The sequence below is a fragment of the Chrysemys picta genome, chromosome 9 (assembly GCF_011386835.1).
Source record: "Chrysemys picta bellii isolate R12L10 chromosome 9, ASM1138683v2, whole genome shotgun sequence".
Taxonomy (NCBI): Eukaryota; Metazoa; Chordata; order Testudines; family Emydidae; genus Chrysemys; species Chrysemys picta.
Genome location: NC_088799.1, coordinates 35,005,413 through 35,019,641, shown reverse-complemented (window position 1 = coordinate 35,019,641; position 14,229 = coordinate 35,005,413). Strand labels below are relative to the sequence as shown.

Here is a 14,229-nt window from a genome sequence, read left to right as displayed (position 1 = left end):
TTATAACTCTGAATATCCTTGTTACACAGGCGCCATCTTCCTCCTCACGCTGGGGGTGCTCAACTCCCACTCTGCCCTAGGCCCCACCCCCATTCTACCCCTTCCTCCAAACCCCCACCCCCACCTCTTCCCACCCCCACTCTGCCCCAGGCCCTGCCCGCACTCTACCTTCCCCGAGCACCCACCTATGCCTTCTTATGTAGATAAATGTCCAGTCTTTGAATCTTGCTAAATTCTTAGCCTTAATGAGTTCCACAGTCCACTTATAAATTGGGTGAAAAAGTATTTCCTTCTATCAGTTTTGAATTTGAAACCTTTTAATTTCATTGAATGTCCTCTTGTTTTGTGTTATGAGATGAGGAGAATAGAAGTTCCTCACCTACCTTCTCTAGACCATCAACTTTTTAAAATACTGTTATCAAGTCCTTTTTATTCATCTTCTTCCTAAAATAAACAGTCCCAGTCTTTTCAATCTCTCTTCATATGAGAGTTTTTTAATTTACACAATTTGTGGATTATTTCTGATGTGGGCATGCTAATTTCACCTCAGCAATCTCGTTAATTCACCGTGAATCCATTCTTTGGTTAAATAATGATCTAAATAACATCATTTAGTCAGCCAAGCACTTGTGCACAGGCAACTCCAATTAAAACCAATGGGAATTTCACATGTGCAGCTGATGGAATGATCAGGCCTCTGGCATCCTGCTATTTCCTTGTAATAGTGGGAATGGAAGAAACCAAGTTGCCATTGTCTTCTCAGCTGAGGGTGAAAAAAGAAGTCTTGTTGAAGACTGCTGCTTTTAAGAAGCTGGTTCTTCCACCTCTTTAGCATAGTCACATACAATCATTCTTAAAAACAGTAGTATATTTTGTTTCTTTTCCATTTACTATCTGCTAGTCAGGTTTCCTCCACATATAACATTATATTGCTTTGCAGGTTCTCCTGGCCTTCCAGGACTGAAGGGAAGAAAAGGGTTTTTAGGGGCAAAGGGTGAACCAGGTGATAAAGGATTTCCTGGACCATCAGAAACCAGAGGGAATCCTGGGGATAAAGGAGAACCAGGATCAAAAGGTACATCTCTTTTTCTATTTAATTTGAAAACAATTCGAGACAGATCATCCAAATTACAATTCAAACAGCCTGGCGACCCACAGCTTGTGGGTTGCCAGGACTGACTTAGATTTGCTGGGGCCCAGGGCCAAAGCCCAAGCCCCACCGCCCAGGGCCAAAATTGGAGCCAGAGGGCTTCAGCCCTGGATGCGGGGTTCAGGTTACAGCCCCCTGCCTGAGGCTGAAGCCCTTGAGCTTTGGCTTCCCCACCTATTTTCTCTTTTAAATTACTTATTACAATCCATATTCCTAAAAAGTAATATCAGTGTGATGTCATATCAGGTGTGATATGCTGGTCATATCAATAGTGTATGAAGTTTAGTCATGCGCTTTTGGTATGCATGCATTTGCAAACATTTAATAACCCATGCATGCAAAGACTTATGTGTGCCCACCCATTGGGTATTTGTGAGCAAACAGATGGAATGTGCTCACAAATACCTGATTTGCAGAGGTACACTGGTATTTGCTAGGCGCCATGCACATATCTGCACACAAGTTGCATACACTTAACCTTTTCAATCAGGCTTGTGGTGTTATAGATGTTCAAATACTCTCTTTTTTTAATTCCATATGAGAAATTATGGAAACTTTAACAGAGGGCCCTTGTATTTTGTAATGTGTTTTCTTGTAAGAGGATAACTCCAAATTAATCACTTTAGGCTCCATTTTTCCTTTTCTGATGCTTTTAAGAGATGATTTAATGATATTATGAGATACTGTTTTTAATTTTATTCCATACAATTGCTGCTATAGGATTTCCAGGAAGAATAGGTCTGAAAGGAGAAAGAGGAGATAAAGGTATACAAGGATCAGCAGGGCTTGATGGGACATCAGGAGTATCAGGTCTGCCAGGTATGCAGCATCTGCTATGAAAATTAAAAACTTAAATTTCTATAGCAGCATGTTTACAGTACTACATAGACTATAGAGATGGTGGTAAGCACAAAGAAGAGTGCATAATATTATTATTATTATTATTAATTTTATTTTATTTTATCTTATTATACCCTTAAAACTTTTATTACTTCACCTGAACTCTGTTAATCTACCTCTGCTGTGATTATTTCAAGCATTCCAAAATTATGAGCAGCTTCAAAAAGCTGCTAATTTAAAAAAAAAAAATCTGCCCCCCAGATGTTCCCTTCTTTCTTCCCAGATGTGGAATTCCACCAGATTACATGTGTTTGATATGCAGGACAAGCAATATTAAGTCCTGACCAATGACAAGTCTAAGATCCAAATATCTCATGAGCCAGCAGTGCTAGAAATGGGTGCTTTGTACTATTGGAGAGAAGTTTGGAATCCACTGTTTTCCCAGTGGTATAAAGCAATTGTAAGAAACTTCTAAAAGTATTGTGGTATTCAGATTGATAGAAAAGCTATTTTAGATACTTTAGAAGTTTCTTATTTTAATTACAATTCTTCTCTCCCAACACATGATGTTGGGGGATGGTGTATTGAAAAGTGTTTATTTAGTCTGGATTGAGATGACGTAGTTATTAACTCAGTTGTGGCTGTGCTACTTATGAGTAGCGCAGTCTTCTCAGGTTCATGTGGATAAAAGTTTGATGCCGTATGCTGCATCACCATGTGTTCTTTTTAACTATGTCTTTGAGATTATTTCTTTTTAGAAATCATATAATAATTAAATAAGTAAAAATATATCTGGACTTGTGCTCACAAAAATAGCCCACACCAGGCGAGAAATAGTCCATGTTAGATATCATTATTAATAGACCAAGTAGGCAACAGGAAGAGGCCAGTACCAGTAATAGGAAAAAGCAGTAACTAGCAAGAAAGAATGCTGATGCTCCAGCTGTGTCCCTCTTTTTAATGTCTCATGTAGAGCAGAACCAAATCTCGCCTGTCTCTATATGCAGCGGAACCAGCCAAAGTATGCATCGTGTCTATCAGAGACATTAGGCATATGGGTGGCAATTCTAAACTATATTAAGTTAAAAAGTCACCAAACTAAAATGTATCCACACTAACACAAGATAAGGTCATGAAGAAACTCCACAAACCACACAAAAAACGCTCAATTCCTCTCTAATCTTATTGCAAAGCATTTGGTGGATAGATAATGTAGGCCCTTGCAATGTGCCAGAAGGTCACCAGTCTCAGACCTACAAGGGAAGAAAAATCCAAAGCAAAAACAAAATCTTGATCTTTATCTCTGAAGTCCCCAATGGACTAGACTTGGGATATCACAGCTATGGAACTGCCATCCACAGGACCTAAGAATGACTGCTAACCTGCCAGTCTCCAGGTTGAAATACAAGACCCATCTCTTTGCTATGGCTTTCCAAAAACAGTAGTAATAATGAAAAATTTGTACATGTGCTGGGCAGAGGAAGAAATGTTTAGACTACTAATTGATTTATACACTTCTGAGATGCCATAGCAATGAGCATGGGAATGGATACTTTGTGCTCATGATAAATGTACCAGGTAGCCTAAATCTGAGGCACACATGTTGAGAAAATGTTGATACTTTGTCATCTGACAGGTCCCAAAGGATTTGTAGGTCTACAAGGAATTCCTGGAAGACAAGGATTACCAGGACCTCCAGGAGACAGAGGTGATATGGGAGTGCCAGGTGATTCTTTATAAAATCTTGTTACAAATTCATATACTACATAGAAATAGCTGCACACTCCCAGGAGCAGCTCCAAGGCAGAGGGCAGGAGCTGCATACGGCAGTGGGGGGAGGGACAGCTGAACTGCCTGGCAATTGATCGCCTGCTGTGCGGCTGCCGCACAGGGAACTTAGGGGAACGGGGAGCTGCTAGGGGGGCTGCTGGTCCACCCTGGTTCCAAGCCCCTACCAGCTAGCTCCAACGGGCTGCTCTTTCTGCAAGCAGTGGACAAAGCAGGCGGCTGCCAAACAACGTTATAAGGGAACATTGCGCAACTTTAAACTAGCATGTTCTCTGATCAGCAACGTAACAATGAAAAAACGTTAACCAGGATGATTTTAAGTGAGGAGTTACTGTATTACAAAAGGTGAAGCTGAAAGCTCAAATTTAATTGTTCTTGTTCTTATGCCTTATGGTCTCTTCATATCACTATGTATTTTTGTCAACTAACACAATATGTAATATTATACCAATTCATATAAGATTACAGAAGAAATTTTGTTTTACACTTTGGGCTAAATTTATTACTCTATGCACTATTTTTTAAGCGGACCTCATTTTAGCCTCAAATGATGTGCCTGCAATTAACTGGAGGTATAAATTATACAATTTAGCAGTGTGACTATCTGATTTTCCTTGTATATTAATGTTGTGCCTAACTGCTATAATTTCTGCAACTCCAATTAATAGCAGGCACAAAATAGCACCCACAGAATTCAAAGCCATTAAAAAAAATATAGGGCATCACACCAATCTTGCAAAACACGAATGACACAAAATTCACCGGAAAATGCTGGAGGAATGCCATGATATAGGAAAACTCTTCTAGGATTATCCCAAAGACTTCAGGTCTGATGCTGGAAAATTGATCCAAGAGTTATTTCAGGGATATTTTCCCCCAAACTTCTATTATTAAAGTATTAGGAAAATGTCTTGATTTGCTGAAGTTAAACGAAGACAGAACTTGTTAAGATTGCTTGTGATAGCAGCTAATAAATGCAATGTACCTTCTGTAACTCATAACCTATACTATCTCAACTCTGCAGTTTTCCCTTACTACTTTTAATTGCAACCATTTCTTTTAATATGTAAGAAAATAAAGCGTACTGTGAATTATTTGTTTTTCTTTAATGAAGAGTTGGTAACTAAAAAGATAGGCCATAAAGCATAGAAAGTATCTAGTATGATATGTAAGGATGATGCTTTTGAGAGTGATACCTATATTTGCATCACTCTAGGTTCTAAAGGGGAGAGAGGATCTCAAGGTTTACCAGGACCATCTGGTGCACAAGGCCCTCCAGGCCTTCTTGGTTTTCCAGGTGATAAAGGAGAACCAGCTAGTTCAGCATCTGGGCCTCCAGGAAAACCAGGACCAAAGGTACAGCAAGAAGACAACGGATAAGCTATGGTAATGACACAATAGGCAGCACCTTTGAATGCGGATGAAATAATCTGAAGTATAAGTAAGGGCAGAAAATTATTATGGAGCAAACTAACCCATTCAGCGTTGTAGGGAAATAATCTGCTGTTGATGAGAAATATTGAAATCCTATTCTGTCAACATTTTAGGATAAATCAATGAGTTGGGTTTTTTTCCCCTGGGTCCAGGAGTTTCATATTTGTAAAGATGGAACCTTTTGGAATAATTTTCATATTTTTATTTATGAAGACTGGTCCTTTTGAGAATAAGAACTGGTGCTTACAAATATTTGCTGACTATTATCGAGTGGTACAGAAAAAAATCCATTTTTCACATGTAAAGAAAATAACAGTTTTAAAGTTGTGCTATCAGTTTTTGACAGAGTAGTAATGTCATGATGAAACATGAGTTGTTACTTTTTTAAACAGTTCAACTTTCTCTAGAAAACGTAGGCCACGTGCCTGTAATTCAATGTCACATATTCAGGCCCAGGAGCAGCTAAAACCCACTTTTTCAAAGGCAAATTAACTGTAATCTGTTTTACTTGCTGCATAAAATAATTTGAAATGTGTGGATCAGCTTGTGTGTTGTATTATACCTTAGGCATTCCATCCAATCTGTGTGTCTTGATTTTTATACCATGCCCATGCTTGTTCTATTTAGGCACCATTACTTATTATCTTGGACCTATATGTAAGAACATACAAATTATATTGGGTCGGACCAATTATCCGTCTACTTCAGAGCCTTGTTTTTGACAGTGGCCTAAACCAGATAATTCAGAGGAAGGTGGGAATTTAAAAAAAAAAACCCAACTCATCTGGACCTTTATGTACAACTATATATTATGGAGAAATTAATTCCAAGCCCCCCAGAGGATGACCATTTTATATTCAGGAGCTGTTAAAACAGCTAGTGTAAATGCAGATAAAGTGTGTGTGCTGTTGGTGATGCTGAGTGTGGGGGAAAATAGAGGCCAGAGATTCGGGGAACTGCTTTGTGAGATATTTAAAATACATTGGACATGTGTTTTAGAAACTAAGATCTCTCTTTGAAACCATCAGTGGTGCATTATAAAATTTTAGGAGCAACATTTCATATGCCTACTTTGATATTTTCTGTCTGCAGATCATCTCACAACAAATAGCCATGATTATATTCACATCACCTTTAATATATGTGATTTTTTTTAAATGCTACTAATTCAATATGCATTTTAACTTAATAAAACACTTATCTAAAATGTATTTGGCTGCTGCTTCTTAGGGTGATCCAGGTCCCCCAGGAGAAATGGGAAGAAAAGGGGAAAGAGGATCACCAGGTCAGCCAGGACTTGTAGGAGAACCTGGACTACCTGGAAACAGGGGGGATTGTGGAAAACCAGGAGCTCCAGGTGAGTTTTGGTTTTGGAAAATGGTGAGATTTTACATGTTTTTAGCAAAAGGGAATCTCCAAATCTTCCAACAGAAATAACTAGGCCAGTTCCTCAGCTGATGGGAGTTGGCAAAGCACCATTGAAATTAAGGGAGCCGTGCTAGTTTACATCAGCTGAGAATCTGGTCAAAGTAAAATAATAGTAGATCTAACAAACCATTAACTCTGGATCCAGTATTGACCTGAATTCAGGGTGATGCAGCTTTTTCTTCTTTTTCTCCCAAACTCTCCCCCCCCCCCCCCATTTACAGGGCCATCTAAATGTGCTGGAGATACTGGCGCTAAAGGGTGCAAGGGGGTGGCAGGACCGAGAGGCACTGAAGGCCCTCCAGGTTGGATTTTTATCCTCTCTCTCATTTCTTTCCCAGCTCTCTGCATGCTTGTTTGTTTCCTCTGTTGGCATGAGATAGTTGAGATTTTCAATTTCTTCTGAGTTTTTTGCAAATTACTTTATTTATTTTTCAAATTGAGTTCTAAGGTTTTTTAACATTTCCATCATAAAGCTATAGGTACAGTTATAAAGTTTTAGTACAGTTTTAAACCCAGAGAAAGGGTTTTTTAAATATCAGGACACTAAAGATAGCAGGGACATGTAATAGCCTCACAAGTGGTGAGAAAGGCCTGCTCTGCCTTATGGATCATTGAGATCTCCACAGTGGATGAAAAAAACAAAGACTTAGCCAGAAGTAGAAAAGAAGCAATCAGAGAAGAGAGCGAAAAAGACAGAGCATGACAGTCCATTGTTAGAGTAATAGAGATCCGAACACTGATACATACAGGGAGTTCTATAAATATCTACTATACATTTTATTGAAGTGAAAACAATGGGGGAAATAGCCATTATCAACAAAATTAGTATCGAGTATTGTCATAGCCAGATTCCGGTCTCATTTACACCAAGGTAAATATGGAGTAGTGCTGTTGACTTCCATGAAATTACTTTAGATTTATACTAGTATAAGAGAGGTCAGACTCTCATTCTCACTCACTAAGCCTCAAACGCGCCATATGATCTTGGCATTGAGACCCTGTGGCCCAGATGGGGTCCCATTATTGTGATCCCATTGATGGACTGGGTCCTACAATTTCTCTGAAAGACAGAAGAAAGTAGCCTGTAAGCATAATGTGGGTCTAATCCTGAATCCATTGAAGTCCATGGGAGTTTTGCCAGTGAGTTCCATGGGAGCAGGATGCTGCACTTTACCACCATTTATACACTAGTACAGTTGTGGGTTTTTTTAATGCACCACTGTTAATAACACTTTAGTAAATGAGCATAATTTCCTTGTCATTTTGCATTTCAAACAGATAAGTAAAAATGAAAATGACAGTTTATAATTCTCAGGTGCAATAGGAGCCCCTGGAGCCAACGGAGCTGTTGGGGAAAGGGGGAATCAAGGACGGGATGGTATTCCTGGCTTCCCAGGGGAAAAGGGAGAACGAGGTACTGCAGTATAATATTTTCATGTTATTTGAAACTCATCTCCTTTCCTGTTCACAATTCTTGTCAATCCTGTGGGCTAAAAGAGGAATCCCTGAAATACAAAAATTATGTTGGTAACTAAAAGGTTTCTTTCACACTTCACAAACTTTCTGTATGAATTTTGCATAGGACATCAAAATACAGTATATACACATGGCTCCTGCATGACATTTCTGGGTCATTGTGATCATTACATAATCCATTTTAATGTCTACTTCTACAAAGATAAGGGTATTGCTGCTAACATCTTAGGTGGCCTCAAAAAGAGTTAGAGATTTTACACCTTTATGATGAAGCAATAGCCTCAACTTCTAGATAGAATAAGAACTTAGAAGCCAATCTTGGGTTTACTCATATGAATAAAATTACTTACCTGCCAACATCTTTGCAGGATCCAACCCTTTAACTCTCAAATCCTTCAGTTAGATGCTCTTCCTCTTTTTCCCCAGCAGCCACAGAAAGTTACAGTTCTTCCTCATTGACAGAAGAAAAGTGTTTTCACATTTTTAGCCTCAAGTTGCTTTTTTGTGTGTTAGTACAAAAACAGATATTCAGTATTATTTCTTCATATCAAGTTCTTAATAACAACTGGCATATTATTTTCACTTTTCACATACTTAAGTTTCTTTTCTCATTTTTCTTAGTCGCTGATTTAAAACAAATGCAGTGGTTTTCCTGGCGTGTGTGTGTGTGTGTGTGTGTGTGTGTGTGTGTGTGTGAAAAGGCTTGAGCACTGGTAAGATTCACCTCAAATATGACTGTAAAATGTGCCTCCCAGATAAAAAAAAAAGATGGTACCTCATTCGTATTTCTGAGTAGCAGCATAGCACAGATCCAAACTAATAAAGATTTTTCAGATAATTAAAATGTGATGTTTGATCCAATATATGTTGAACAGATGTATGGAATGTTAGACGAATATAACATGTATCTTCCACCAGTGCTTAGGGGCTGTTGAGTCGCACGTGAAATGTTATTTTGCAGGTGCACCAGGATGGCAGATTAAAGGTCCGCAAGGTATTTCTGGTCCTAAAGGTGAGTTTTCTTTTCAGATACCATGAGTTTGGTTTTTAAACAGGTTTGGGGATTTCCCCCCCCCCCTTTTTTTAAGCTAAATTCTGCACTTGGATGCTTAAATTGTCACTTAGGCTCTTAAAAAGAGGGAGAGTGAGGCTGTAGTTAAAATCAGTGATCTGGCCCTATTTGTTAGGTTTCAAGATGTCTTACTTGTACAGTTAAGTCTATATAATACAGAGAAATCAAGGACATATTTTCTGCTTTTATAAAGGTGTAATCAAGCACAGGAGTCTCTAGTTTGTTTTTTATTGCGATTTGTTTATCAGGATATGTTCTAACACAGGTAGCTGTTGCTACTGTGCACTAACCATTGTCTGCCAGGATAAAAGAAAGCCACATCCATTTCTTTTCATGTAAATTCCCTTTCAGTCAGCTCTCTCTTCTTGTATCTACATGGTTGGAGTTGCAAGAGGGGGAAATGATTTCCTGAGCGTGACAACAGCAGTTCCCAATCTCTATGTTTCGCATTGTTTTTCTAATACTGGGAGGTATCCAGTAACATCCCTCAGTAATGAAAAGATTTCCCTTCACATGTAAAACAAGGAGTTCAAGAACAGCACTATGAACAAAATAAGTCAGTTCTGGATCCTGATATTTTTAGCTGTGACTTGGTTTAAAAGGATTTGCCAGTTCCCGCTGCAAAACTATAGCATTCTTTTTATCATGGCAACCAACAATCCCATGTTGTTCTTTCTTCCTCAAATCTTTCCACTCCTTTATCAAAATAACTCCTTTGCACAGCCAAGCTCTTCAGTGCAGTCTGATAAACAGCAGCATGTTAACCATCCCACAGTGAGTGCTGCCTGCCCTGAGCTACATTGGCTTACAACAAGTTGTCTTGTGTAACAAACAGCACTTGGCACGTACTCTGACAACAGTCCCATTTTCAACATATAATAAATGTGTGCATTCTTGGTTGACGGGATTCTGAAAGTAATGGCTGCCCTACTGAAAATTATCTCAGAACTTATTATGCAACTTTTTATGTTTCACAGGAATCAAAGGTGACGTGGGGATTCCTGGTTGTCCAGGACCAGAAGGTATTAAAGGTCTAATGGGGGATCCAGGACCAATTGGACCTCCTGGATTGAATGGAAAGCCAGGATTCCCAGGTGCACCAGGCATAATGATTCCTGGCCAGAAAGGAAATAGAGGTCTTGCCGGAGTGGATGGACGACTGGGTGTGTTGCTCTTATTTCTTATTGATGCGAAAAGAAGTTTTAGTATCTAGTGGAGATGGTTTGGCAAATCTAGAATCACCGGTGACAGGGGCTTATGCACTTTATAATTAAACAGATAATTGCTTTATCAGTTGGTATATCTTTCCCATTGCAAAAAATGAGGGACGTCTACACAGTGAAACATAAAATTAAAATAACATAATGGCTCTCAATCCATGAACCAAATCTTCTGCTAAAATCCCAATCCCTCCCCTGACCCCTACATAAACCCATTTCCCCTTGGATCCTGCGCCAGGCCTGGACCAGTGGGTTTGCACATGTATTACCGAGAGCCTACTTAAAGGCAAGGAGGTAGCACTGGTGTCACTAAAAGCCTAATTTGGTAACTGGTGCTGGGTGCAGCTCTCAACCCAGATTTCAGGTTGTGTGTGCAGGGCTGGCAGCTGGAAAAAATACACACTTATGCTTCTTGCTTTGGAATCATTGAGGGCCATTGAACATGGAGCCCCATGATGCCACTTCTGCAGAGTCACTTTTCATGGCAGAGCTGTGCTGTAAATAATGCTGCCATGAAATATGCCTACTGGATGCCTTTACTGATTCAGCTTTTTTTTAATGTAGGTATTCCTGGTAGACCAGGATCTTCTGGAACCCCTGTGTACAGCATAAAAGGAAACAAAGGTGTTAGAGGTATAGATGGCATACCAGGACCACCAGGATTGGTAGGCAATATTGGTCCTCCAGGTTTAACAGTAAGTGAAATGAATACTCCTCCTTTCTCACTCACTTTTTAATTTCACAGTTTTGGTGAAAATTACACCCAGGCAAAAAAAGTTGTGATGTAAGAAAGAAATTAAGGTGAGTACTTGTTGTGCATAAGCTTCAGAGGGCATCTGTGATAAATGAAGGGGAGGGGGGGTAGCTCCCTTTTATGGACACCCAGCCAGCCAGTTAGCTATAAAATCCCTGTTAGTAGCTGTTCTCTACTTGCTTTACCTGTAAAAGGTTAAAAAAGCCCATAGGTAAAAGGAAGGGAGTGGGCACCTGACCAAAAGAGCCAATGGAAGGGCTAGAACTTTTTAAACTTGGGGGGAAAAAACTTTCCCTTTGTCTGTCTGTCTGTTGTTCTCCTGGAGAGGAGACACAGAGCAGCAATGCTGTAAGAAGCTTGCACCAGGTATGAAAAATCATCAAATCATACCTAGAAACTACTCATTTGAAACCCCAGATATGTAAGTAGATCAGGAAATGTCTAGGAAGACGCAATGAGGTTTATCTGTTTTCTTTCTGTAAGGCTTACGTACTCCTCTGTGATAACCCCAAATGCTTTTGTTTTGCTTGTAACCTTTAAGCTGGACCTCAAGAAAACCATTCTTGATGCTTAATTATTTTATTTCCTCTTTTAAAATCTAGCAATAGCCTAAGTTCCAGATGTATTTTCTTTTTGTTTTTAATAAAATTTACCTTTTTTAAGAACAGGATTGGGGTTTTTGTGTTCTAAGAGGTTTGTGAATATGTTGTTTAATTAGCTGGCGGCAACAGGTGATTTGCTTTGTTTTCTTTCTCAGCTCTTCCCCAGAGGAGGGGTGAAAGGGCTTGAGGGTACCCCACAGGGAGGAATTCCTAAGTGCACCTTCCTGTGTTCAAAGGGGTTTTTTTTTGCATTTGGGTGGTGGCAGCATCTACCCATCCAAGGTTAGAGAGAAGCTGTACCTTGGAAGTTTAATACAAGCCTGGAGTGGCCAGTATTAATAGTTAGAATCCTTGCAGGCCCCCACCTTCTGCACTTGAAGTGCCAGAGTGGGGAATCAGCCTTGACAGCATAGAACACATCACCATGAATTTATAGTAGTTTCCTGATTTTGCTGTTTTATCATTCCTGAGTGTAGCTCTTGGTGGATGAAATTCTGTTTACTTGTTTACTTCTTAACAATGGGCAGAATATTTTTAGTGAGCTTGCAAACACGAAGGGTCAGATGTTGTCTGATTATAGTATGTTTGTAGGCACATTTTGCAGTAGCTCAGCTATTTCCCCTTTGGACATTCTCTCTCAATTTTTAGTTAAGTTGTATAAATTATTGAACATGTTTTGTGTCATTCTGTTTGCCTGAAAAATAGCATAGTCGGTAACATATTAAATTCTAAGTAAAAACCCAGACAGCATATCTTGCAGTGTCTGAATACTGTTATGATTTTTCTTCATTCTTGTTGTCTGACTTGCAGGGAGTTGAAGGCACCCCAGGCAATTCAGGCCCTAGAGGTGAACCTGGCTTTCCAGGACTTCCAGGTGTAACCGGTATTCACCTATTTATTAAACATACTTTTTGTGGACAGCACAGTACCAGTTGTATAACTGGAGACATGGAACCTTATTAGTAAAACGTGGCTGTAGAAGGGTCAGGGATGGAAAATTCACCAGAAGACCAGGTTTGCTCACAACTCATCCTCTCTGGGTTGTGTTTTATTGCAGAGATTCTGGTTTAGCCCAACCTGACACCAACTCAATAAAAAGCATCTGCCTTCCCTCCATGCAACTTTTCAATCAATAAACTCACAATACAAAACAGGGTGGCTCCTATGGTTTACGAGACCTTTCGGCCATGGTTTCTAGTCAGCACAGCCAATTGAACCCTATTCTTATCCACCATGATCCATCACTATGCACAAGAACACCATAAGGATTTGGGGGAAGGTTTGCCAAATGATTCTTTGGGATACATTCCACCCAAAGCCGATTGATTTTACATAAAAATGTTATGGGGGTTGGGATGAGGATACATTTTTAGTTTGCCACAACCCCAGTTTTTTGGGTCAGGGACTGTCTTTTATGTTTGCACAGCACCTAGCACAATGGGACTCTGATCCTGATTGGGCCTTCTGTATGCTATTTTAATACAGGATAATGCATTTTATTGCCAACACAGCCCTGGGCAAATGACCAGGATTCCATCCCATATTTGGCAGCTGTTACAAATAAAAATCTGTATTATTGTAAATTGACTATATTTTATATGTAAATAATTGAGCATCAGTAATCATGGAACCCTACAGTGCCATTTTTACCAAGTAAACAGTCACTGTAGCTTTTTGTTAAGACTCTGTGAGATCATGTATCCGGAGGATTCTGAAACAAATCTCTGAAACCACTGACAGTTCTTTTGGCTTCTACAATCATGCATGTGTCTAATCTTCCTTTTTAGGAGAAAAGGGTAATCGAGGACCCCCTGGACCAATGGGTGCAGCAGGATCTATTGGACCAAAGGGCCCCCCTGGTAACCATTATTGCAGTCTTTCTCATTCTAGTGCCCCAAAACTGTTTTGGGGGGTGGGGTGTTAATATAAAGCATCCAGCTCTTTGTTGTATTTCCACTCTTAGGTCAGCCTGGAGCACCTAGGAAAGCAACATATATCCCAGGAAACCAAGGATCTGCTGGATCACCTGGAAGCCCAGGACTACCAGGAGATCCAGGACCTCGAGGGCCACCAGGATTACATGGTATATGTTTTACCATTTGCCTAGGCTACTTGATGAGACTTGTTCATGGTTGGCTGGCACCCTGAATTTCTGCATAGACACGTTTATCTCTCTTAATATCGCTTTCCTTTTCTATTGTATTTTAGTGTCATATTGACAGCCTCCTATTCATAACTTTACCCCTCTAGTTCAGTGGGTTGATGAGCAGTTCCCTTAACATAGACCTGTGCAAAAAACAATTCACAAACATTTTTGTCATGCTGTTCACAATTTCCTTTTGAGTAGATTCATAACCGTTATATTTGTAAAAGGTGATTCACCTTGACAAAAAATACCCGTTATAATACATAACAAAATGTGTATCTCTTTCAGGGGTTGACCTCATAGCATTTTTGTCTGATTG

General features: G+C 39.6%; 1 protein-coding gene across 5 annotated transcripts in view; it reads left to right on the top strand.

Moving 5' to 3' along the window:
• The window catches only part of COL4A3 (collagen type IV alpha 3 chain), a 119,769-nt gene that overhangs the window by 91,922 nt on the left and 13,618 nt on the right, over nt 1-14,229 (top strand). For all 5 annotated transcript variants that reach the window (XR_010590654.1, XR_010590653.1, XM_065558004.1 and 2 more), the window contains exons 34-46: nt 941-1,075; nt 1,871-1,969; nt 3,627-3,716; nt 4,995-5,134; nt 6,443-6,569; nt 6,862-6,942; nt 7,956-8,054; nt 9,078-9,128; nt 10,166-10,351; nt 10,973-11,103; nt 12,575-12,647; nt 13,552-13,623; nt 13,728-13,847. Coding sequence is in view for 3 of the 5 variants with exons in the window: in XM_065558004.1 (XP_065414076.1) it covers nt 941-1,075; nt 1,871-1,969; nt 3,627-3,716; nt 4,995-5,134; nt 6,443-6,569; nt 6,862-6,942; nt 7,956-8,054; nt 9,078-9,128; nt 10,166-10,351; nt 10,973-11,103; nt 12,575-12,647; nt 13,552-13,623; nt 13,728-13,847 (1,404 nt within the window). In the remaining 2 variants the exon portion in view is untranslated. The remainder of the gene's footprint in view (nt 1-940; nt 1,076-1,870; nt 1,970-3,626; nt 3,717-4,994; nt 5,135-6,442; nt 6,570-6,861; nt 6,943-7,955; nt 8,055-9,077; nt 9,129-10,165; nt 10,352-10,972; nt 11,104-12,574; nt 12,648-13,551; nt 13,624-13,727; nt 13,848-14,229) is intronic.